Source organism: Diaporthe batatas (genome assembly GCF_019321695.1).
Source record: "Diaporthe batatas strain CRI 302-4 chromosome Unknown Contig00027, whole genome shotgun sequence".
In the NCBI taxonomy this organism is placed as follows: domain Eukaryota; kingdom Fungi; phylum Ascomycota; class Sordariomycetes; order Diaporthales; family Diaporthaceae; genus Diaporthe; species Diaporthe batatas.
In genome coordinates, this window is record NW_025408574.1 from 265,858 (window position 1) to 288,973 (window position 23,116).

Consider the following 23,116-nt stretch of genomic DNA (forward strand, 5'->3'; position numbering starts at 1 on the left):
GACGCCTCACATCTATCCAGTCATCTCTGCGCAGGGTGCGGTACTACATAGTACCCCATTGCCTTGACCATGCAAGACGCGGATGGCCAGCTTGACGGTCAGTTTTTGTGACATGTCGCATGCTACTACGCGATCAGGCGATGCTGTGTGTGATCTGATCAGAACGAAATGCTCACTGGAGATCTTGCATCTCCATCTCAGCTCGCTTCCAGGACCGGTCAGGCCCCATTGCATTCGGAGGTTGCGCATGCGCATACCGTGTCACCTCGGCAACCTCGCGGTTTTCACTCAGGCACAGGCATTGTTCAGTAGCGCCGTGGCTTCCTTCAACCGAGCTTCATTCCCTATTCCTTGTCTCGCGTGAGGCGTCTTGGCAGCAGGTATCGACGCGGTTTCCATCTCCGGTGGTCGATAATGGACCTGGCACCCGAGGATGGCATCAACGAGCCACACATCTGGACCTTGTCCACTCGCCCGGTTCACCGCCCTCTGATGACATGCTGGGGAACCCGGACAAACATACTCTTCAACCACGATTTTGATCCGGGCTCAAGGCTTATCTCATGCCTTCTATAGGATAAACAGTCCAAAGCCCCACTCGCTAAACTTTAGAATTCACATCTACTGTCTCCCAATCTAACTAACCCCTCCTCGTCGCCTGCTCGGCTTCTCAAGTAACACAATGGCCATGTACCGTTCCGGCACTTCGCCTGCACGATACATGGTATTTTCCCGCAGCAGATTATTACCTCACACAGGTCCAATACCGGTGAGCACAAGGCCACGGTTGCGAACCCGCAGGAGCCGTGTTGCTGGGTGGGGAGGGTGAACCGAGTGCGAGAGGCACGTATGTTGGCTCTGCTTTTCTTGTCACGTACCGTGCGTGACAGGAGTTCGTCAAGCCACACGTCCAACAGACGAACGACAGGCACATCACATCGTCTGTCGTGGCAGCTGTGTGACCAACGCTTAATTGTTGCAGCAGCAAGGCAAGAAAGAAAAAAAGAAAAGAAAAAGAAAAAAGCAGAGGGCCATTGTCTCGGCGCTTGGCCCTCCGAGGCGCCGCCACGTTTGTTTTATTTATTTTTGCTTGTCATTGCTTTTTTTCTTCTCCCCGGTTCTCGTCTTTTCCCATAATTGATCCCCATCGGTAAGTGAAAAAGGGCTGATCCCGCGGTCTTCATCGGCCTCGTGTCGTGCAACACGAGATGCGCCGATCAGCCGCCAACGGGGGGTTTAGGAGGTGCTTGCCCCCGGAGAGAAAAAGAAAAAGTGTCACACGCCAGAGCAGAGATGGTGCGTCGTCACATCGATAGTGCAAAATAACCTTCGTTGTACCCGTTGTAAGTCTTGTTCAGCGCAAGCTTCTCAACAGAATACATGGTGTTTTACTGTCTCACCCCTGGCTCAACGCCTTCGTGTCAGGTGTGACGTGTGAGGTTCCGGCGTATGTGTATTGAATTCAACATGGCTTTGTTACGGGGGTCTATCACAAGGGGTTGTAGACGAACTCGCTGCTCCTAGAGGCCAAGGCCACGATCAAAAAACTGAGAACCCCACCCCCACCCCCCTATTATGGTTGCCATGCTGAGATTATCTTGTGCCACGAATTTGACCAGGGAAGATTAGGGGGCGGTTGACAAAGTCAGAAGTGCATATCTCGGGATCCAAGAGTCAGGATGCGGCCACAATATAGATTCGCAAGAAGGACTCTCAGGTGGACCTCCATCATTGGCAGTCTTGTCCACCGGTTCGACGCCTCGACTCAGCTAGCCATCTGCGACGGCAATGAACGCAGCCGAATATGCGTGGCTGGGCTACATATCTCTTGTAAGCCACAGGCTCTGAGACTGGGGAACTCGGGTGCCGCAGAACCAGGGCAAAATCTGGACGCTTTGTGGATCAACCAGGCCCAAGGTGCGATAGTGGCCAGGCTATAAACCTCAGACTTCTGTGGTGAACCCATGAGCATCAGCTGCGTCATCCCCAATCGAAGTCACAAGCTAAGTAATGGGCCGGGCTTGATGAAGACAGCCTTACAAACTGGGGAGCAGCGGGATGTCACATCTGCTTCAGTCTGTGAAGCAAGCAGCCTTCGGTGAGGTCCGATGTGCCAAACCGTGGCAAGACGACGAAAGACGGAATGCTGGGTAAACAAACGTGGAAAAAGTAGTGCTTTGTTGTCTTTCTGTGGTATAATTTTTACTGGATCGAAGGTGATGTCTCTGTTGCAGCCACCAATGCAAGCACATCACGTCCCGAACAAGGCCATTAAAGTTCATATCCAGACAACACCTTGCGCTATGCTGGCCGGAAAGTGACCGAAGCATACAACAAACAGTAAACCTGCATAACGGCAAAGCCTTTGGCTGTTCTAATATCTTACACGGGGTTGGTCGTCGCTGTATATCTAGTCCCTCTCTATGTGCTGGGCTTCTCCGTGCTCCCGTCGATAGGACTCTTCTTGGTGTGCTTCGGGTCTCTCGCCCAAGTCTCCGCCAGCCCGAATTTCCCCGCCGGGTCCTCGTCAGGGTAGCCCAGGCTCCTGCGCAGCTTCAGCACCTCGTTGCGCACCCGCAGCGCCACCTCGACCCTGATCTGGTCCGCCTCCTTGCTGTGCTTCAGCTCGTCAGGGAGGTCGCCCACGCGGAGGACGTCCGGCACCGCGATGGAGGAGGGCCTCTTGGGCAGCGCAGCGACGATGCCGGTCCTGCCCGAGTTGGACTCTGACGCGGCGGCCTTGGCGGCGCTCGTGGTGCTCTTCCCCGCCGCCTCGGCCACCAGCCTCTCGGCGGCGGCGATCTCTGCCTCCCTGGCGTCCATGGCCTTCTTGACCAGGGCCTTCCAGCGCCTGCGCAGGTCCCCAAAGGTAGACTCCATGTCGACCTTGTCGCCGAACGCGACGTGGACCTTCTTCCCCGGGCGGGGCACGGCGCGCGGGAAGGTCCTGTTCTCGTTCATGATGTCCGAGGTGCCGTCGATGAACATGGGCACCATGTCGGGCATGGGCTCCGCCTCGAGGATGAGCCGGGCGACACCCCACTTGAAGTAGCGCAGCTGCCTCTGCGCGTGCTGGTGGACCAGGCCCTCGGGGAAGATGTGCACCCAGGCGTGGCGGTTGGACAGGAAGGCCGAGGGCGCGGTGTGCGTGTCGCGGCCGTCGGTGCTGAAGATCAGGCTGCCCTCGGAGAAGGGGTCGCGCAGGTCCTGCAGGAGGGACTGCTTCGTGACGGTCTTGGGCTGCTCGGGCGCGAAGGCCGTGTGCTCGCCTGTCGTCTTGAAAGGGTACGCCGACAGCAGGCGCACGGCCTGGGTCATGGTGGGCTGGAAGAGGCCTGCGTGCGGCGAGTGCAGCGCGCGGTGGGTGGGGAGAACCTGGCCGAGGGTGAAGAAGGTGCTCAAAAGCTTGTTCTTGAAGCAGATGTCGTGGGCGCCGAGGCTCCATCGGAGATTCCAGGGCTGGAATGCCATTTGGAGAGGGAGGACGCCCCATATTACTGGATCGTCGATTCTGTCCAGACGTGTGAGATATTGCGAAGCCAGCCTGGCTAAAGACCCAGATGGGGACAAGCTCTCTTCTGACTTACACTGATATGTGGTTGCTGACTGTGGATGAGGGTGAGTATGAGGTGTGTGCATGGTAAATGAGCATTGGGATGGACATGTCATACCGGTGATGAGCCCTCTTTGTCGCTGGAAAGGGTCCTCGCGACTTTCAAGCAGCTTAACAAAGTTGTCAAGCCCGGTGGTCTGGATGTCATTGAGGCCGTTGAGAAAACCCTTGGAGACGGTGCCGGTGAGGCCCATGACCATGGCAGAAGACCCGCGCCACAGGCCATTGGGCCGGCGCTGAGGGTATTGGCCATGAGCTATGGTCGCCATGGCTCGGATTAGGAGACAGGCAGGTTCAAGGCGTGGTGATGGCTGCAGCCAGCAGTCACGAGAGGGCGGGGAGGGTGTTGGATTTATCTGATCTCGATGGCGACCTCAACAATTCGATTCGATCCTCGCCGACGCGCTTTGTGTGGGGCCGGCCAAGGATCGTGTCATAGCCCCGACCTTGAGGGTATTAGGAGCGGCTCTGGGGATGTTCTGAACTGATAAAAAAAAGACGCATCACAATGCATTACATCGGGGAGGGAAACGAAGGTGATACCTGGATACACAGGCATATATGTGTTGCCAGCAGGAGGCCGAGAAAGCGCCTGCCTCACATGCTGAGAGTGAGCGGAAAGTTTCTAAACTGGACGACGACATCGATCGCACCCCTGCATGCGACCGGACCAACCACCACGTTGCTGGGTCCGCAGGGGTTCCTCGGCTCTCGGCTCGGCAGGGCCTGTCACTGCTACTCTCAATACCGGTACTCAACACGGACTTGGCCTCTACCTTCACGATCATGCAAGCAGCCAAGAGAAGAGGCAGACAAATGCGACATCATGAGAATCTTTGGTATTACCGTCATTACATCTTTGTCTTCGTAATGTGTACATATCTCGCCATGTCTTCTCCCGCGTCATGTTTATTCGACATCCATTTTACACCCCCCCCCCCCAAAAAAAAAAGAGAAACCCGACCAAAATCGACCCGACCCAGACAGATCATGTCAGATCGTGCCTTGACACCTGTGCTTATCATCCTTTGCTTGGACGAACCTGAACGCCAGACAGGACTGTATGCACCTGCCATATGCAGATTTGACAGCAAATCAGAACCCCAAACAAAGTATGGGAATGTGGGATTGGTCCCGAGAATCGGCCTCGCCTTGCTCATGTGAAGTCAACGGCCCCGCTCGCCCCAGGCCTTGCGGCTTGCCGCTCGAGGCGTCGCCGCCTCCTCCTGTCAGCAGCCGAAGCAGTCGCGCTGGCCTCGCTGGGCCCTGCCGCCGGCACGCCTCCGACCGCAGACGGGCCTCCGACTGGACTCATCCCGCTCCAGGTCCCGTGGCTACCAGGACTCTGGATACTCGCTAGGGTTGAGACCGTCGCGCCCGCTGCTGGTGTCATGCCCGCCGGTCCGACCTGTGCGAGCGGCTGACCCGAGTAGTACGCCGAATCCTTTGGTTTCTTGCCGCCCGCGAAGGCAGGTGTCGGCTGTGGCAGCGACGACAGTGACGACTCTGCCCTGTGTTCTGCCGCTTCCTCTGCCGCCCGCCGCCGGCTCGTGTCGCGCCTGTATCTCGTGCGGGAGGAGCCACCAGGCGCTTCGCTCCCGGAAAGACTGCTCAGCGACTCGGTGCGTTGCCTCCTCGCTCGCCGGGCTGCCAAAGCCTCCTGCTCGGTGAGGCGGCGCAGTGTCACGTTCCGGTCCTTGTCGTCATGCACTTTGACCTTGACGCTTACCGGTGGTGTTCTGTCTCTGGACGTTTCACGGTCCGACTCCACTCGGCGTTGAGCCTCCTGCTCTGCTGCAAGATGCGCGGCCGACGCGGCAGCGGCTGCGGCCGCGTCGTCGCCTGCCCTGCGGCGGCTCTCAGACCGCCTTTCTCTCCGTGACAGGTATGATTCGGTCTCCGACGACTTGGCCGTGTGCAAGACGCCGTGTGGGTCGGGTGGCATTGCAGGCATGTCGACGATGCTCTGGTGCGAATGCGTTCTCGAATGCCCTCCGGTATCCATCGGCACTGGTATGATACCCGGCGCCGGGGCAGACGCCATGTTGGCATACTGGCCGACCGGCGGCGGTGCAGGACCCGCCGCCGTTGGTGGTGGCCGGTAGCCTCCCGTCGGCAGGGGCTCAAGTGGTGGGTGTGACTCGTACCCTGACAGAGGCCGCGGCTCGATAAGCGACGATTCTTCTGTCAAGCGGGATGGTGATGTCGTCCTCCTGGGCGGGCCAGCTGGGCGGATGGACGCTCGGCGCGACTCTCTGCGAGGCGAGTTGGAGTATCCGTCGCCAGTGTATCTCGGGCTATAGCGCCCTGCACGCCTCTCCTCCTCCTCGATCCTCATCCGTTCCTCCTCCTTCTGCTCCCGCCGATCTCTCATCTTCTTGGCGAACCAGCCTAGACCCAGCCCCGCGAGGAGACCTTTCTCAGCCGCTCCCCTGCCCGGGTGGCTGCCCACCTGGTCCCGTCTTGATGGGCTTATATATGAGGAGTAGTCAGATTCTACCACACTTTCCATCCTCGGATCTCCGCGGCGATGGGAAGGCGGCGGAGTGATGGGCCTTGATGACCTCCGAGCCCCCGGCCGAGCCTCGGCTGCGCTCACAGCTGCTGCCATTGCTGACGGGCCACCGGGTCCGGGCAATAGAGGTGACCTGTGCCCATCCCTGTGGTATTCCTCGCTTTCGTCACTGTAAATTGTGCCGGCACGTCTCCTACTCGACGGACGCCTCCTGCTGGGCGTGTCAGTTGCCACAGCTGAGTACTCATCGTCGTCGACCCCGCGCTTTCTCTTGCCCATCATGCGGCCGATCAGCGCACCAGCACCCAGGCCAGCGCCCACGCCGAGGAACTTGTTCATGAAACCACCGCCGTGTTCGTCGGTGCTCTTCCTCGGTCTTTCGCTGTATCGATCGGTATACTTCTCGTCCTCAATGTAACTAGCCCGTCTGGACGGGATGACCTCCGGGGCACGGCTCCGGCTCCGACTGCCTCGGCGAGACGCACGCGAGCGGCTGCGGCTCCTGCTTCGAGACCGCTCTTTCTTGCGCCCACGCAAGAGAGCCCAGGTAGCACCACCGGCGGCGAGGGGGCCAAGCCAGCGAGACCCACCGGACTTGGGCTCGGTGCGGACGATCTCGGACCTTCCGTCGCGGACCACGTAGTCTGGACGGTCATAGGCACGATATTCGAGTATGAAGTACAGAAGCAGCAGAAATGCCATCCAGACAGCGAAAAGAATGAAGGTGTACTTTGGGGAGCCGTAGAGGGCCAGACCAAGGGGCACCTGGGCGATGCCCAGCAGGGCAATGGTCCGGCCGAACCACTGATGCAGCATGACCCTGAGTGAGCGGCCTCGTATGTTCTTGATCAAGCGGCCTCCGACGATCTGCAGGAGGATCAGGGTGTATATAGCGACGCCAATGCCGTGGTGCGGGTTGGTCAGGCTTCGCTCAGGGCCGACGGAGAAGTAACCGAGGACAAAGACGGCGGTGGTCAGGAGCACAGCGAGTATCTGAAGGTAGGCATGATACCGCATGGCATATCCCGGGCGTTTTGTGTAGAAGCGAGCGTAAAATACGGCTGCGGGGACGATGAAGAGGAAGACGATGGCACCTATTATGCCGTGGGCCTTGATGAGTGTGTGGTACTGCGCCAGAGTCGAGAAACGATTGCCCATGCCTGTGCGGGTGGATGGTGATGTCAGCGACTGCGTAGCTACGGCTTTGGCACGCCAGCGGGTGGGGTGGAGGCTCACCATTGTACTGCATGGTCTCGAAATTGAGGCCGACGAGGTTCGGGAGGAGAAAGTCGTTCTTGGTGAAGTCCCATGTCCCGTCACCGACCTCCATGGTATCGGAACTGTAGGAGGCGGTGCCGGGCGCCGACATGTCGTTCAGCGGCGCCATGGTGGCGGTCGGCCGACCGGCCTGCCTGACGGCGAAGCAGAGCAGGCGGGAATCTGGTCGATCAGTCCGAGTCTATGATCCAATTCAATTCAAAGAAGAAGCAGGAAGGCCGTCTCGAAAATGGCAGATAAGGTTGGAATGGAAGGAGGTTGGAAGCGATAGGCGAGGAATGGAGAAACAATCGGGGCAAAGAAGGCCGTCTCGTCATAGGAAAATCGAATGGGATTCTCCTGGCGGTGGTGCTGCTGGTGGTGGTGGTGGTGGTCGGCCAGACAACTCATCAGCAAGCAGCTAGCCAGGCTAACACGCCTCCTCCTGGCTAGGCGGGCCGCCGTGTAAGTGGATGAAGCTTTGGGCAACCAGCGGCAGGGAGCTAGGAAGAAGCTCTTGGCTATGGCGGTTTAGCAACGGCGTCTTCCCTGCAACAGGCGTGCTCGCATGTTGTTGTTGCCCGATGAATTTTGTCTTTTTCTAAACAGTCAGGAACAGAAGAATCGAAAACCGTGCAGGAACCAACAAGACGGAACCTGGCAGAGGGCCCTGAGTGCATCATCGTACGGCGAGCTAAAGTAAACATGAGGCTGGGAGAGTGGGCCCTGGGCCCTGGCCGCCCCCCCCCCCTCCGGCACGCCAGCTCACTGTGCACCCCTGCCCGGCACTGCAGCCTGGTTGCTGGCTGGTTGCTGGTCCAACCCGAGTTACCCAACACCCAGCAGACAGACCCCCCTGCCTCCCGTCTCTGGGTTCCCGTCCTTCGGTCCCAACTAAACCCATTTCTGCCCGACTCACTCGGCCGAAGCTTGTTTTGTCAACGGATATGTTATGCACAATCCACGACATCCCACGCCTGCATCACACGGAGATTGATACCTGCAGCCTGGCACTTGTCCCGACCACGGCAGCGGCAACAAGGGCGAGCTCAGGGGCTTCAGGAAGTTGTCCCAGTGAATCGGCACCACCGCGAAGCTGTAGCACCGCCCCGTCCTGAGCGCCTTGGCCGGCGCCGGCATCACGAGCGGGGCCTCGATCTCCCCCGGCGCCACGTCCCCGGGCGAGTGGACCCCTGAAGAACCCGTCGATCAGGATGGCATCCTGTCCGGCCGAGACGAGAATCGTGCCTACTCCCACAAAGGTGGCCAGGAGCGGCTGCGGCGAGCTTGGCTCGATCTGATAACGGCTCTGAATCATGCCACTAGCGGCATTACCAAGATGCTGATCTCCTACGATTGATATATATTCCATTCCGCCCGCCAGCCCGGCCTAGTCTCTGGCCACACTCTGACCGCATGCCGGATAGCTAGTTCAGACTTACATGCTCGACTAAGACTCGTTGCCTGCGATCATAAATTCGATGAGCCAGACTAAGTTCGGACTCGCGACCTAAAAGTTCTAGAATAGGAAGCCTTCGACCAAGACAGATCCCAAGAGGGGATCATCCTATAGGACACTCACGTATAGGAGGCAAACAGACTGACAGAATGAGTCTGTTCCTGGCAAGACACCATCCGAACTTTTGGGCATGGTGCACTGACCGCCCTAGTCTTATTAACATGACGACAGCTTACTGGTCAGTCACTCGCATATCTCATGCCGGCAGCTGTCCGCTCGCGTGCAAATCCAGGGGGTTCTAGCTCACTAGGGGTACACTAAAGTTCACTAGGGGTACAAAATCTGGCTAGGGGTACAGAATCTCAAAACCTCATGGGGGGTACAAACGCCGAGAGCCGCTCTTACTGAGCAAAAGGGCTGGCTGGGGCGAAGGGGGCGAGCCCCGGAGCGCGAAGCATAGCGGAGGGCCGCGAGTAGGGCCGGTAGGCACGACCCGAGTTCCCAGAGGACCAACCCGCCCTGTTTGTGGTCCTCAGAATCTCGAAGCGGCTATCGGTCTTCGTGAGGTTTTGAAATTCTGTACCCCTAGCCAGATTTTGTACCCCTAGTGAACTTTAGTGTACCCCTAGTGAGCACTATGCCCCAAATCCAGGGTGGAAAGGGTCGCTCGCAAAAACCAGGCTAGCAGGCTAGCAGGCTAGACGACACCTGACTCTCGAATACGAAGACCAAAACCCTCCCGGCCAACACCCACCGACGCGGTGTGCTCTCTCTGCATATTTGGGGTGAGGTGCCATGGACCAACGCACGGCTCACGCACGGCTCCACGGCGGGGAGGAACGACTACCCCTCTCGTTTTTCCTGCCCCTGTTGAAGATCGTCACGAGACGTTGTCGATCGTCTGTCTACGTACTTGCTCACTGACACCCTCAAGGTTGGGCGACATCCAAATCAACATTTCGTATCCGGATGCCTTCACCGGCTTACTGACACACATCGTTTCTGAGCCGTGGGCGTGAGTGCCAGTCGTACGATATGGCGCAGGCTCGTGGCGAAGGCTTCTCTCCGTGACGACATGTCCCTTTGCACGGGTTGAGGCCGAGACAGCCGGGGCTGACCTCAGTCATCATCATCATCACTGATCAGTCACGGAACTGCGCGGAAGCTTGCAGTTACGTAGGCTAGCCTTGTCTCGGCCACCAGGCAACCCACCTGGACAGTCTGTTCAGCCCAAGGCAAAAATAGACGAACGAGCTGTCTGAGATGGTCCATCCGGCTTCACCGTCAACGCCCTCTTCTGGCGGCTGCTTTCCTTGGACCCATGGAATCCGGGGCCGCTGAGCCCGGCAGGTGAGGAAACGACTCGGAGCATGATGCAGCCCTTCGTATTGTGGATTCCGCTCGTACGTGGAGGTCGGCAACTTCCTCTTTCCTATTCTGGCAACTGTGTGGTATCGCCCTTGGCAGGTGCTGCATGCAGGCGGTCTGCATATAAATGCAGCATTCGCCTCTTCTCCCCGCCAAGGGCTTTCTTTCAGTCCCGTCCCACTCGTTGCAGTGTCGATCATCTTAGGATCAACTGAACATATCTACTCACCCTTATTAATCTTTAATTGCTACCCACTCTGTCAGCCCAGTCTTTGACCTCTACCTTCTCCCTTCTCTCACTCACACTTACCGTCAATTCATATCGTCGAAATTTGACGTCATGAAGTGCATTCTCTCTGCCCTCCTCGCCTTGACGCTGTCAGTTGTGTCGGCGCAGGACTACAACACCTCCGCGCCCTTCACCCTGAAGCTCGAGAGCGACAATGAGGACATAAACGGTCAATATCTCGGCGCCTGCCACGCCGGCGCCGCCATCGAGCAGCTCTGCCTGTCCGGCACGGACGGCACCCCGGTCAACTACAACACCTTTAACCTCAACGTCACCTCGAGCAGCACCGATTTCGAGATCGGGCCGCTCGTCTGGCTCCTCCAGGGCTCCGGCTTCAACGTGAGCTCCGGACTGACCTTCACCCAGAATCTCCACAGCAACGTCGCCGTCCCCACGTTCACGCCCTCCTACAGCTATGACTATGTCGGCTTCGACGCCGACAACAAGCTCTTCATCTACTCCGCCACCTACGACGAGTCCGCCTTCGTGGCTGGCGAGTACCCTACGGGCCAACTTACGACACCCGAGTACCAGGTGAGTCTACCACCAGTTCCATGAACGTGGATTTGTCCGTGTTGGCGCGGTTGTGTGTGACCATATGGCTGATCTCGTTTTGTTTGTGTAGTGGTACGCGTGCTACACGTACACTGGATACTACTATCACGCTCTTGCCTGGGTCACCACGGGAGAGCCGATCAACCCTACGTGTGAGGCGGTCAACGTGACCCGCACTTTTGTCTAAGACAGCAAGCGAGCCGCGTTATTGAGGCTGCACTTGTGGGCCCCTAGTTCGTGCTGAGCGGTGTGCTGGGTTGAAGGATACTTCGTCAACGCCTCGGAGACGCGGAGGAATGAACTTTTTAATGCTAGTAATGACTTCGAGTAGACGTAAATAGTAATCACGATGGGCATTGATTTGTGGTATTTTGGCTGGGACTAGTTTTCCGCAGTCAGCCTGCGGTCTCGCACATCTGCCCCTGCCGTGTCACCCACGCGCAAAATGCCAGGGCCTTGACGCCATGATTTGCCTCTTTTTTCTTCTTTTTCTCCGGCCGCATGATTGTCTCATGCTGACACAACCAGCAGTATTACCACGGAGGACGCCACATACCATACTCTGTCCCATCTGGTTCCAGGGATGTCATGCTAGCAGCAGTGGGCTCTGGGTGCGTCACTTCCGTCCAAAAGTGCCTGATTATAAGAGTCTTACCGGGAACGAGACCACAGGAATGAGAAGTGTGCAAGGTAACATGGAAATATTCACAGTCTCTACAAAACACCAAGCTATCCTAGGGTACTCATGCGTCATTAATCACTCTTCTCTTTTGTACAGCACTAATGAACTTCCTCTCTATTACCTATTGTTGTGACTTGTGTCGAAACTCAAATCAATCGAGCAAGCTCGAGCGCATCTATATATGATCTAGGTAGACAGACATAGTAGGCTAGCACACAGCTCCGCTGCTTCGATTTCGAGGTACACTCTCTATGGTAGTAACAAGACAGTCATACAAATGATTTATGCCACTGACATTATGACAGTGTCATGAGGTTTCAGCTGGGACAATAAGGTAATTCTAGCAGCCAAATAAATTGATGAAATCCCCCGCGTTTTTTATTCAAAACGAGATTTAAAGTCCGGTATGCACCGTCATCTAGATTGGAATGATGCATGTATCTAGCCGTGAAGTCCGGAAGCGGTTGCTCAGAAATCATTTCACTTTCTCAATTATCAAGTCCCCAGTACCCTGGTTAATGAACGTGCTACCGGAGCCTTCGAGCACTTGAGCACCGAAACCGAAAACAATTATTACCATCATTCCTACAACCAGCCCTAAAGCGGACCGCGGGCGAAAAGAGAATACGGTGCCAGTAATTGAAATCGTGGTGGATATGGTTAGCAAAACATATATATACGCCCTCTCCAGCAGCGATTTCTCCTCGGAACAGCTTCAGGTAGAAGCTCAAGAGCAAGGTGACGCAGATAATGGACAGAGCGCTGAGTCCATGCCAGTGAATTATGCCTGATCGGTTTGATCTCTAAAGGAAACTTGAAGTTTTTTATTGTAGCAATTAAGTCTGTAAATTGAAGAACGGAAGCTGTACTCGCCGGTGCCTGTTTGATGGACGGAGGCCGTTGGTCGACACACGGAACGGCAGGCGGGCCTAAAGACGAAGTACCCACTACTTGAGCAGATATCTGCCTAATTAAAAACAGCTGCCCATCCCCAGCTCTGACACATTCAACTTCTGCACGGATTCACGCTCTCCACGACAATCACAAATCGCTATTCGGCCTACGTCTAACGTGTTCCTCCTACCTGCCTTCCAAGGTTTTCATTTATACATTCTTTGCATCAAACTTTTTTCAGACAGGCTAGGTAACGTGATGGACACTGAATTTCCTGCCTGCTATTATCAGATTAGAGAGCTATGGGATGAGGAAAATCTTTCTCGCTATGAGCCAGACGGGTACCACCCCGTCCACCTTGGAGACCTCTTCAAAGAGGGACGTTACCGAATAGTCAACAAGTTGGGCTGGGGGGGCTTCTCGACAGTGTGGCTAGCCAGAGATAATGAGTAGGTGGTTGGACATCCTCTGCTCTCACCCGGACACAACTGATAGTATCTAATCGCAGGCAACATCAGTGGGTCTCCCTAAAGATCCTAACAGCCGCTGAAACCGAGTCCCGAGAGGCGCAAATGCTACGTGCGCTGCAAAAGGACAGCTCCATACAGCATGTTGTCCGTTTACTAGACTCGTTTGTACACGCAGGACCTAATGGCAATCATCAATGTCTCGTGCTGGAACTGCTCGGCCCTAGTGTCGGATATGTTGTCAGCTGTGAGTACAACGAACCTGGAGAACGCCTCGAGGTGGCTGCTATTTTGAGAATCACCAAGCAACTGCTTCAAGCCCTTGCATCACTGCACAAGGCTGGATATGCACAAGGAGGTAAGGACACTACTAAAGAATTGATACGGTGAGCTAGTGTTGACCAAAAATGGGTTTAGATGTCAGCGCGCGCAATATTGCTTTTACCGCCTCTTGTTTCGAAGACTGTTCCGAAGAACGCCTGACTGAGATCATTGGGCCTCCAAAGACTGAAGAACTGCGTCCAGTCGACGGCGAGCCCTTGAAGGATAGCTTACCCAAATACCTCGTGGAAAGCACAAGATGGGACGACTGGTTGGAAGAGGACAATGAGGACATCTGCCTTATCGACTGGGGTCAAGCGTTTGCTCGAGGCGCCGAGCCTGCCAAAATCGCACAGCCGTTTGGCCTGAACGCACCCGAGACCGTGTTTACTCCACACATCGACTACAGAATAGACCTGTGGCGTGCTGGATGGATAGTAAGTGCGGATGCGTTCAATCCGAAATTACAAAGACTAATTTAATCTATTACAGATTTACTTTCTTATATTTTCTCAAAAACCGTTCCTAGCATATGGGATTGACGGTTTGATCGGTAATATGATTGACTTCATTGAAGAGTTGCCTACGGAATGGCGACCAAAATGGGAGGAAATAAAGCGCACCACCCGAAACGGTTTGGACCACATATTAGGTGAGTATATGGCCGAAAATTCCATTCTCATTAAAAGGGGAATATTTTAACAGGTGGTATAGAGGATGAAAAGCAGGAAGTACCACGACTGGAGCAGAAGTTTCGTGACAGCATTCATGATCCAGAGCTTCAGGGTTTGCTACCTATCATGCAAGGACTCATGAGGTTCCTGCCTGAAAACCGAATTTCGGCTTCGGATGCGTTGAAGTTGCTCGAGGAATCACCGGTTCAAAGCCAAGATGAAATCTAGTGAAAGGAGGCCGGGGTTTCTAAGTGTGCCGAATCACTCTGGAAGTTCGCCACGGACATACTTTGACAATACATACTAGAATGAACGTTGCGCGTAAAAGATTACCTTCCATGTCAAAGTCCGGCTACAACTACAATGTGTGGGGACGACTTGTTGCTTTTCACTTTGTAAGTTGCCGTGGTGGGATTCGGCCAACCCCCTGATTTAGCCTAAATTTCGTATTAAAATCTATTAAAATCGCTATTTTTACCTCTACTAATTAAAACAAAATAAATGTATTAAAATATTCTATAATTAAATTAGTATTATATAAATAAACTTAAAATAATATTAAAGTTTAAATATTATTAAAAGTATTTTTAAATTAAAAGTTTAAAAATATTAAATAAATATTTAATTTAAATATATTAAAAATATTTAAATATATTAAGACTTAGTATAAGTATTATTTATTTACTATTATAAGTTCATTAATTTATGTAGAAAAGGGTGGTTAGTATAGGGTATGTTTAGGTGTATTTTATCCCCGTCTTACCTTCTTCCCCTCCTCCTCTTCTATTTACTCGTTTTAACCACACTAAACCTCATCCCAGCCCATCCCAACCACATACATGCTGGCATCCTTCCCGAAATGACTTCTAGTATGATCTTTCTAGCCCATTCCAAGACTGAAATGAGACTAACACCTCGACTGCAGCGCCCCTCCGAGATCTACGACCCATCGTCATCTCTGGGCCCTCAGGCGTGGGCAAAGGGACTCTGATCGACATGATCTCTGCTGCACACCCGGGCACATTCGGATTAACTGTCTCTCATACGACACGCAAGCCTCGGAATGGCGAAGTCGAGGGCGTAAACTATTATTACGTCTCGCCTTCCGACTTTTCGCTTCTCGTCTCCCAGGATGCCTTCGCGGAGCACGCATCTTTCAGTGGCCACTCCTATGGAACTAGCAAACAGGCCATTGCAGACCAGTCAGCAAAAGGATTGGTGGCCATCCTGGATATCGAGATGGAGGGTGTTAAGCAGATGAAGGCCAGCCTCGGCGCCCAGGCGCGCTACGTGTTCATTAAACCACCGAGCTTTGAGGCGCTCGAGGCGCGTCTTAGGAGTCGCGGCACGGAGAACGAAGACCAAATCCAGAAGAGGCTGGCTCAGGCCAGAGTCGAGCTTGAATTCGCCGACACGCCGGGCGTTCATGACTTGGTCATTGCCAATGACGACCTGGACAGGGCCTTCCGGGAGCTTGAGGCATTTGTATTCAGGCCGGCATCTTGATTGAGTACCAGATCCTCTGTCTCTATTTCTAAGCTCCTTCTCAACGTCACGGAGTTAGATACGCAATTTCATTTGGCTCATCGCCCCGAAGACAAGCGGTGCAAGTGTGTGTTGGTAGGAAAGCTTAGGTGGACCGTCATAAGCAACCTTGGAATATAAACTCCGCGGGTTCAGCACGACGTCGGGAAGGCACACATCCGACGAGATAGGACACCTTACCTATAGGCGTGGTACAACAAAAAATTGTTTTGAAATACTATGATGCTATGATCCAAGCGGTTGAAAGATGATGGTTCATTAATTTAACGAGCGAGTGAATTGGTGCAGCACATGCAATCCACCGAGAACCAGTTACTTCGCATGGCTACGTTAACACTAAATGGTGCTGCTTGGGTTGGAGGGCTATCTCTGTGCCGCACGATTTAGATAATACCGCGGCGCACCAATGTCGATCCTCACGCCGAAGCAGCTCACACATGACGCTCTGTACCTTTAGTGGAAGTGTATGCATATGGTAACCCAGCTTCTAGGAATAGAGCCGTCTGCGCTTCTCTAATATATAAGTTAAAGCTAGCTTTAACTATACTATATTTTTTCTTTATATTATATAACTACTTATTTCTTTCTTTTAAAGTTTATATATAAAGTTTTTATTAATTTTATAAATATTTATTATATTATAATTATTATTAATAATATTATTATAATAAAAATAATAATAATTAAATTTAAAAAAATATTTTAAATTAATTAATTATTAAATTAACTATAAATAAATTAAAGTAAAAGTTTTAATTATAAACTATAAACTTATTAATTAAATTATTATAACGAGAGGTGTAACTACTAACTATACTATTAGTTAGCTTTCTATATACTTATATAAGAGGAATAAAGGTTATTTATAATGTGGTTATATTAGTCTTAGTTGTGTGTGTGTCGCCTCTCTAGAAGGTGTGGCGAAGTCACGCCTAACAAGGTGACCTACCTAGTGCACTTACTTATATAAGTAGTTATAACCTACTTACTACTATTAACCTATTAGATTAACTTAACTTATATATATACTTATATTATTTAATTAAAAGATTATAATAACTAATTTACTTATTAATTATTTCTAATAATATATAAATATTATATTATTATTACTTTTTTTTAAAAGTTTTTTATAAAGTTTTAAATATATATTTTTTTAAAAAAAAAGTTTAAATAATTTTTAAATAATATATTATTAAATTAGTTTATATATTTATTAAAGGTTTAAAAATTTTAAATAATATAATTAATAATTTAATTAAATTACTTTTTTAAAAATAAATATTATTTTTAATAATATAATTATAAAAATTAAATAAAACTTTTAAAAACTAATATCCACACACTTAATAAGTTAATCTACACACTTAATATTTTCTATTAATATACTTAATACTTAGTTTTAAATATAAAGTTTATATAAAACTATATATTTAATTAAAATTCTTTAAATTTTTAATACTTTAAATATAAACTTTTAAACCTCTTTTAATACCCCTTTAAAACTCTTTATCTTTACCTTTTAAACTTTTAAGTTATATATATTTAAGTATTAACTAAGTATTTAAATATTAATTAAATATTAAAAGGTTAAAAGTTAAAAAATAAAAATAAAAATTATATTTTTCTAACCTTTTAATACTTTTTAATTCTTTAATATTTTAAATTTCTAACTTTTAATATTTAATTAATATTTAAATATTTAATTAATATTTAAATATATAAACTATTTATATTTTTTAGTTTTATTATTAAGCTAGAAGTAAATAGTTAGGTTTTAAAGGAATAAAATATAATATATCTTTTAAAGATTAATTTAACTATATAAGACTTTTTATAATAACTTTATAATTATTTATAATATTATTTATTATTAGAAAATACCTTTTTATACTAATATATTAAGCTATACTAATTTAAGTTAATACTATTAACCTTAATATAAATTAGTTTATTAAAAATTAAAGTTATTATAAACTATAAGCTAGTCTTAACGCTATTAAGTATTATATATAAGGTTACTATATAATTTAGGTATAAGTTAGCTAAAATAGGTAAAGATAAAGCTACTATTCCCTTAAGGGTTCTAGCTCTACTTAAGTAAACACCTATTAAGTAAAACTACTTAAAAGTAGTCACTCAGCCTATTATATAACCCACTAAACTAAGAGACAACTAAATAAGGTAACTATACTCTATTATTATATATAATATTTAGGTTTATAGTTTTAATAGCTTTATTATAAATAGAAGAAGAAATAGCTATTAATAATTAGATTTATAATTATATAAAGATAGATTTTTATTTTAAAAAGAAGTTATTAATATTTAAGATAGTTAATATATTTTTAAAGAAGTTAAGGGATTATAAGCTTAATTTAAAGGAAATTAAGATTTATAAGAATCTTAAATTTAAGTTTAAGAACTCCCCTTTAAATTTAACTCCTTTAAAGAGAAAAATACTAAAAAGGCTTAAAAAAAAGTTTAAATAAAGTTAGATAAAGTTATAATAATATAATATAGTTAAATAAAAAACTAGTTATAAAATTATAATTATAGGTTTTTAATCTTATATTTAAAAGGATATTTAAATATATATAATTTAAAAGATTTAAAGGAGTGTTAAAAGGTATATTAAAAGAGTTATTAAAAATAAAAGTAAAAGATTATAAAAAGGTTTATACTTTAAGTATTAAAATTAAAGAAAAATATTATTCTATAAAGTCTTTTAATATTAACTTAAAAGTATTTATAAATATAAGGGAGTTATTAAGAAAAGTAAACATTAAATAAATAAAAGAAAATATTAAATATATAAATTAATTTATTAAATATATAAATATTAACTTACTTTTAAATATAAAAGTTTAAATTTATACTTTTAATAAAATTAATTATTATAATAAAAGTATAATTATTAATTATATATTTATATTATTTAATTAAAAAATTATAATAATTAATTTATTTATTAATTATTTTTTAATAATATATAAAACTTATATTATAATTATTATTAATTAATTAAAATTTAATTAATTTATTTATACTTTTAAAAAACTTTTATAATTATACTTTTTTAAAATATTATAAAAGCTTATTAAAAGTATATATAAGTGGATTTTAACTTAGTTATTAGCTTAATTAATAGGTTCTTAAACCTAAGGCTAGGGCCTTCACCCTAGCCCGCCTATAATTAACTTAGTAACTAACTAACTTAATACACTCTTTTTAAACTTAACTACTTACCCCCTTTATTTCTCTACTATAAATATTAAATTTTAATATTTATTATTATATAAAAATATTATATATATCTTTAAATATATCTTTAATAAAAGTAAAACTATATATAAGTTAAAGTTAATTAGGTCTAGCTAGGTTAAAGAGTTTTTCTAGTAAAAAAAAAGGGGGGGGATTGCTAAGGTCTCATCATCAACAATGTGACTCCAAAAGTCCGGAAGCCGGAAAGCGCTTGCTGCGTCCCGATACCGAGTACTCGACCGGGTCCCATGGACGAAGTAGGTAAATAGACCGAGACAGACCTGTACCATATCTTCCCAAGATGGTCTCTGCGATCCTTGGTCGACTGCGCCAGCAGCATATCTTCATTTTCGTCATTATTACTATCCTGAAACTCTCCCAGGAAGTCCAGATCAAGAGAAGATCTAATTCATCGAATTTATCCATTTTGTGAACCACGAGAACAAGCAGGAAGCCGTGAGAATATCCGGTGATCTTTGCGTGCAGGACGACACAGTGGAATGGAATACGGACGAAAATGGAGCAGAAGAAGACAGGGAATTCGAAATAAAGGGGATGGGGGGAAAGCAGCATCCTCGCATGGGGGTCACGGCGGCCTCACAGCTTGCTTTAGTTCAATTTCGAGACCCGAAGAGTAGAAGGATGCGGTTGCGGGGCCAGGAATCAGATATGTACTGACGAAGTACCTCGTGACCCCGGGTATATTTTGCGTTGGCCGGCTGGCAATGTGGCTGAAATCATGGAAAAGGTTTGGTAAATACCGTTTCGTGATGTCCACTTCCTCGTGCTCAGATCTCCGATTCCGATCTCTAGCATTCACGATCCCCAATTGCCTGCCCCTCCCCCCTTCTCATCCTAGCCCCCCCGTTTCTCCCTGCCATTCTGACTGACCGATCTCTCAAGAGTGCCAACCCACCCATGGCATCGCAATGATTGCGGTTAGTCGAAAAAAGACTTTGGGAAAAAGGAGAAAATAGTGCCGATAATCGAGAGGATAATAGACATAGCCAGCATGATACATATATAAGCCTTCTTAAGCGGTGAGATGTCTCTACCAAAGAGTTTCAAGTAGAAGGATAAGGGCAAGCTGTACGATTCGTCAGTCGACGGCTAGATGTGTCTATTGCCTCCAAATGGGCTCCAAAGTGGACGGGAGGGCAGCCGAGAGAAAGGGGGCAAGAACGGGTGAGAGGGAGACGGGAAACGGGAGACTGAAGTTGGAAAACTGGAAACAGGAAATGGAAAGTGGCGATGGGGTGGGTATCCGACTCACGTGACGCAGATGGTAAAGCAAAGTGCAGAGCCCATGAATGCCATGATGCTGTCGAAAGCTGGGAAAGCGATGGATATGGCCAAGAATATCAGGATCGTCGCGATGCGGATGACAACCTTTGCTATGCCCCTGAAGTAGCTGGACATGCCAACTATGGTCGACGACTCGGCAAGGGCCTGCTGGTGTACACCAAGCAACACTTCAAGAGTGGCGACAATGGGTCTCGCGTTGAGTGGGATCTTGGTCAACGGAATGATGGCGATGGCGCCGCAGAGGATATATGAGATGCCCTGGGGGTACCCAGACGTAGTGAGGATATTGGAAGTGACTAGCATTCAGTTAGCAGGCCGAAAGATCATATATCCAAAATTGCAGTAAGGGAGTGTTCACGGATAAACCCATGAGACTGATAACATATAGATGGAAGATGGTCTGTCAAGGTGGAAGTGCAGCATCGGTTCACTTACTAGCATCCATCACGTCGTCACCGAACATTAGGATTCCCACAACGGCGGCTGTAGCATCGAGCAGATAAGTGAAAGAGAACGTGACCTTCAACGCGCGGCCGTACTTGTGAGGATGTCTCATATCCCGGTCTGTTCAACCGAGTCAGCGATTAGGCAATGATACTGCCAGGGGTTGCTCAGCCCTCGCTCCGAAAAGGAGGGCAGAGACGGTCTGGGTTTCCACAACAATCTGGAGCACATGATGACGGAATGAACTTACAGATGCTAGGGAACACTCCATGGCCTCCCCAAGGGGACATCAAGAGCCCAAACGAGAGGGGCAGAGTTAGCCAGTTCGCAGGGAACAGGTATGTGGTCGCCGGTTCAAGAAGTGAGCCTGGGGAATGTGGCTTTATAAGACCATCGATTATAACAAGAGCAACGACTGTAAAAGTAGTGTTAGCCGAAGTAACCAGGGGCACGTGTTGGTTTACTGGTGTGTAGACTTACTTGTGAAACAGCACGCAATGCCAACGATGCTAGTGAAGCTGAGAAAGCGCAAGGGGAGGAAGTTGAGGGGTATCAAAATAACGGCACAGACCATCTTCCATTGTGTCCCTGACAATGTACCCTGGAAGAGCAACTCCATTGAGTCGGCGAAAAGGACCAGAAGAGCAACACAAGCCGCGAGAAGTTCCAAGGTGAACAGTATACTAGTGGCGATTCGCGCGTTTCTCCCAAAGGATATATAGGCGAGATCTGAGAAGGTGATCAGACTCGGGTCTAGGTCCATGCACATGGCAAGTAGTTTGGCCGTGTATGAAGTGACCGCGGCTGCTCCAAACAGTATGAGCATCCCACACAGCCAGCCAGCATATTTGATGCCCATTGGCAAGCTCAGAAGACCGACTCCGATCAAGACGCTGATGGGAAAGATGAGTCAGCATCAGCACCAACATCAACACCCAGAGCCTTGGGCCTCAGGGGGTTTCTTACTTTGTAGAGTTGAAAATGGTCTGAGGGAGTGTGCTCTGTCCCTCGACCGTCAAGACAATCTTCCCGTCACGATCCTCGACCTCTTTTACCAGGATCGGCTGAGTCTCCCCGTCCGGCACATTACCGCTCGCCTGCTGCTGCCGCCACATCTCAGCGGCCTGAGCCATGGACGCCCTGCTGAAGCTGTCGTCGCTGGCGACGGTCCCATAGGTGCGGTGGGACCCATAGCTCCCCACGAAATCGTTGTAGCTGCCCACGATGTCGGGCGTAGCCAGCTGCGGGGGCACGGCGAAGATGGAGTGCGATGTGGGAGTGCCGCTGCTGATGGAGATGGTCCGCCGCAGCTCGTCGCCCAGGGCCTTGCGCTCGCGGTCGCGGAAGGAGGCGATGCTGGGGTGTCTCCCGGGCTCGAGCAGAGGGCGGGCCTCGCTCATGCCCGGCTCGGGGCTGTCGTCTCGCACAGCTGATTCCGGGGCGGCCTCGAGGTGCTGGCGCAGAAGCGAGACGCGCGGGGCGGAGCCGTGGGGGTAGCCAGCACGGCCGACCTCCTCGTCGGGCGTGCCATATTGTAGGCCGTCATGGGCGCCGATTGGGTCCTGCTCGGGAGCGAGCACGAAGGACGACCGCTGGGGGATGACCTCTTGGAAAGCTGCAGCCCGCTGCCAGCTTCGCGCAAAGGACCGGATGCTGTTGACCCCACCAACATTGCCAAGGGCCGAGAGTCGGTTCGTGACGGAAGATCTGCGGAGCGACAGGTTTTTAGTATGGTATAGGCTGGTCAAGCAGTGATCTGGGGGGCGAGTCGCCGCCGTTACGGACCTTCTGCGCCGCGAGCTGCTCAGGTCCCGATCGTCAGGGCCTGCATTGGAGCTGCGGTCCAGATACTCGTCGTCGAATGCAACGCTCCTGCCGCCGTTGGAGGAGACGCTGCCACGGCCTGGCGACCCTCCACGTTCATACTGATCCCATGTTGAGGGGTTGCGGCTGCGGCTGGTTCCTGACATGGAGGATGGTGGACTGGAGGCGGCTCGTTGGAGGGGGCACACACGAGTGTTGTTGTCGTCGGGGAGAAAGGGTTTTGTTAGTCCAGGATCAGAGTCTACACAGACATGGCCGAGGGATCCTTTGAAAATATCTGCCCCGGCTGATGTTGCAGCGGAAAAGAAAAGAACCGCCGCGCAGGATCTGGTGATGGCCAGACTCTTTATCGGCCGAGTTTATCTGCAGCAGGGCAGCAGGAAAACCAAACCCACGGCCAAGGGCCGTGCTGTTTGTTGGGCTTGGGCAGGACAATACGTAATGATGCAGAATCGCGCAGCAGGGGAAATCAAGCCAACAGGCCGCGTGATGCCGCGGCAACAGGGCATGCAGGCCCAGCCCGAGTCCAATGCTGGGCTGGCTGGGCTGCTGGGCTGGCTGGGCTGGCCGGGCTCACTCGGCTCACCACTGCTGTTATCGACAGAATACCTAGGTAAGGAGCAAGTACCCACAAGTTAGC

General features: G+C 49.7%; 6 protein-coding genes across 6 annotated transcripts; 3 read left to right on the forward strand and 3 right to left on the reverse strand.

Annotated features, from left to right (window-relative positions):
- Nucleotides 1–1,581: 1,581 nt before the first annotated feature.
- Nucleotides 1,582–4,235, reverse strand: KVR01_013444 (lysophosphatidylcholine acyltransferase). Its single transcript, XM_044788130.1, has 2 exons — nt 3,672–4,235; nt 1,582–3,606 (listed from the first exon to the last, which is right to left on the reverse strand). Exons 1-2 carry the CDS (start codon nt 3,864–3,866, stop codon nt 2,422–2,424), a joined length of 1,380 nt encoding a protein of 459 aa, XP_044637525.1. The 5' UTR covers nt 3,867–4,235; the 3' UTR covers nt 1,582–2,421.
- A 336-nt stretch (nt 4,236–4,571) lies between these two features.
- KVR01_013494 (uncharacterized protein) lies at nt 4,572–8,010 on the reverse strand. The gene is made up of 2 exons (XM_044791075.1): nt 7,365–8,010; nt 4,572–7,288 (listed from the first exon to the last, which is right to left on the reverse strand). Exons 1-2 carry the CDS (start codon nt 7,513–7,515, stop codon nt 4,770–4,772), a joined length of 2,670 nt encoding a protein of 889 aa, XP_044637575.1. The 5' UTR covers nt 7,516–8,010; the 3' UTR covers nt 4,572–4,769.
- Nucleotides 8,011–9,734: 1,724 nt separating this feature from the next.
- Nucleotides 9,735–12,228, forward strand: KVR01_013446 (uncharacterized protein). The gene is made up of 2 exons (XM_044788920.1): nt 9,735–11,035; nt 11,127–12,228. The coding sequence occupies exons 1-2, from the start codon at nt 10,553–10,555 to the stop codon at nt 11,241–11,243; spliced, it is 600 nt and encodes a 199-aa protein (XP_044637527.1). The 5' UTR covers nt 9,735–10,552; the 3' UTR covers nt 11,244–12,228.
- A 662-nt stretch (nt 12,229–12,890) lies between these two features.
- On the forward strand, nt 12,891–14,322 carry KVR01_013428 (uncharacterized protein; the record flags this gene model as incomplete). The annotated part of the gene is made up of 5 exons (XM_044781535.1): nt 12,891–13,014; nt 13,128–13,457; nt 13,517–13,857; nt 13,913–14,072; nt 14,135–14,322. 5 exons carry the CDS (start codon nt 12,891–12,893, stop codon nt 14,320–14,322), a joined length of 1,143 nt encoding a protein of 380 aa, XP_044637509.1.
- A 614-nt stretch (nt 14,323–14,936) lies between these two features.
- On the forward strand, nt 14,937–15,785 carry KVR01_013451 (uncharacterized protein). Its single transcript, XM_044784117.1, has 2 exons — nt 14,937–14,963; nt 15,020–15,785. The coding sequence occupies exons 1-2, from the start codon at nt 14,954–14,956 to the stop codon at nt 15,598–15,600; spliced, it is 591 nt and encodes a 196-aa protein (XP_044637532.1). The 5' UTR covers nt 14,937–14,953; the 3' UTR covers nt 15,601–15,785.
- Nucleotides 15,786–19,027: 3,242 nt separating this feature from the next.
- Nucleotides 19,028–23,078, reverse strand: KVR01_013462 (uncharacterized protein). Its single transcript, XM_044790001.1, has 7 exons — nt 22,438–23,078; nt 21,619–22,359; nt 21,133–21,545; nt 20,903–21,067; nt 20,644–20,772; nt 20,177–20,504; nt 19,028–19,990 (listed from the first exon to the last, which is right to left on the reverse strand). The coding sequence occupies exons 1-7, from the start codon at nt 22,620–22,622 to the stop codon at nt 19,843–19,845; spliced, it is 2,109 nt and encodes a 702-aa protein (XP_044637543.1). The 5' UTR covers nt 22,623–23,078; the 3' UTR covers nt 19,028–19,842.
- Nucleotides 23,079–23,116: the final 38 nt, after the last annotated feature.

Excerpts from the sequence above, each read along its gene's own strand:
- KVR01_013444 (XM_044788130.1), bottom strand. The coding sequence starts at position 3,866 with ATGGCCAATACCCTCAGCGCCGGCCCAATGGCCTGTGGCGCGGGTCTT. Across the intron at positions 3,607-3,671 it reads ACAAAGAGGGCTCATCACCG|TCAGCAACCACATATCAGTG; the intron begins GTATGACATGTC and ends CCTCATCCACAG.
- KVR01_013446 (XM_044788920.1), top strand. The coding sequence starts at position 10,553 with ATGAAGTGCATTCTCTCTGCCCTCCTCGCCTTGACGCTGTCAGTTGTG. Across the intron at positions 11,036-11,126 it reads TTACGACACCCGAGTACCAG|TGGTACGCGTGCTACACGTA; the intron begins GTGAGTCTACCA and ends TTGTTTGTGTAG.
- KVR01_013462 (XM_044790001.1), bottom strand. The coding sequence starts at position 22,622 with ATGTCAGGAACCAGCCGCAGCCGCAACCCCTCAACATGGGATCAGTAT. Across the intron at positions 20,505-20,643 it reads TGACGACGTGATGGATGCTA|TCACTTCCAATATCCTCACT; the intron begins GTAAGTGAACCG and ends ACTGAATGCTAG. Across the intron at positions 19,991-20,176 it reads TGCTTTACCATCTGCGTCAC|CTTGCCCTTATCCTTCTACT; the intron begins GTGAGTCGGATA and ends CGAATCGTACAG.
- KVR01_013494 (XM_044791075.1), bottom strand. The coding sequence starts at position 7,515 with ATGGCGCCGCTGAACGACATGTCGGCGCCCGGCACCGCCTCCTACAGT. Across the intron at positions 7,289-7,364 it reads CGAGACCATGCAGTACAATG|GCATGGGCAATCGTTTCTCG; the intron begins GTGAGCCTCCAC and ends CCACCCGCACAG.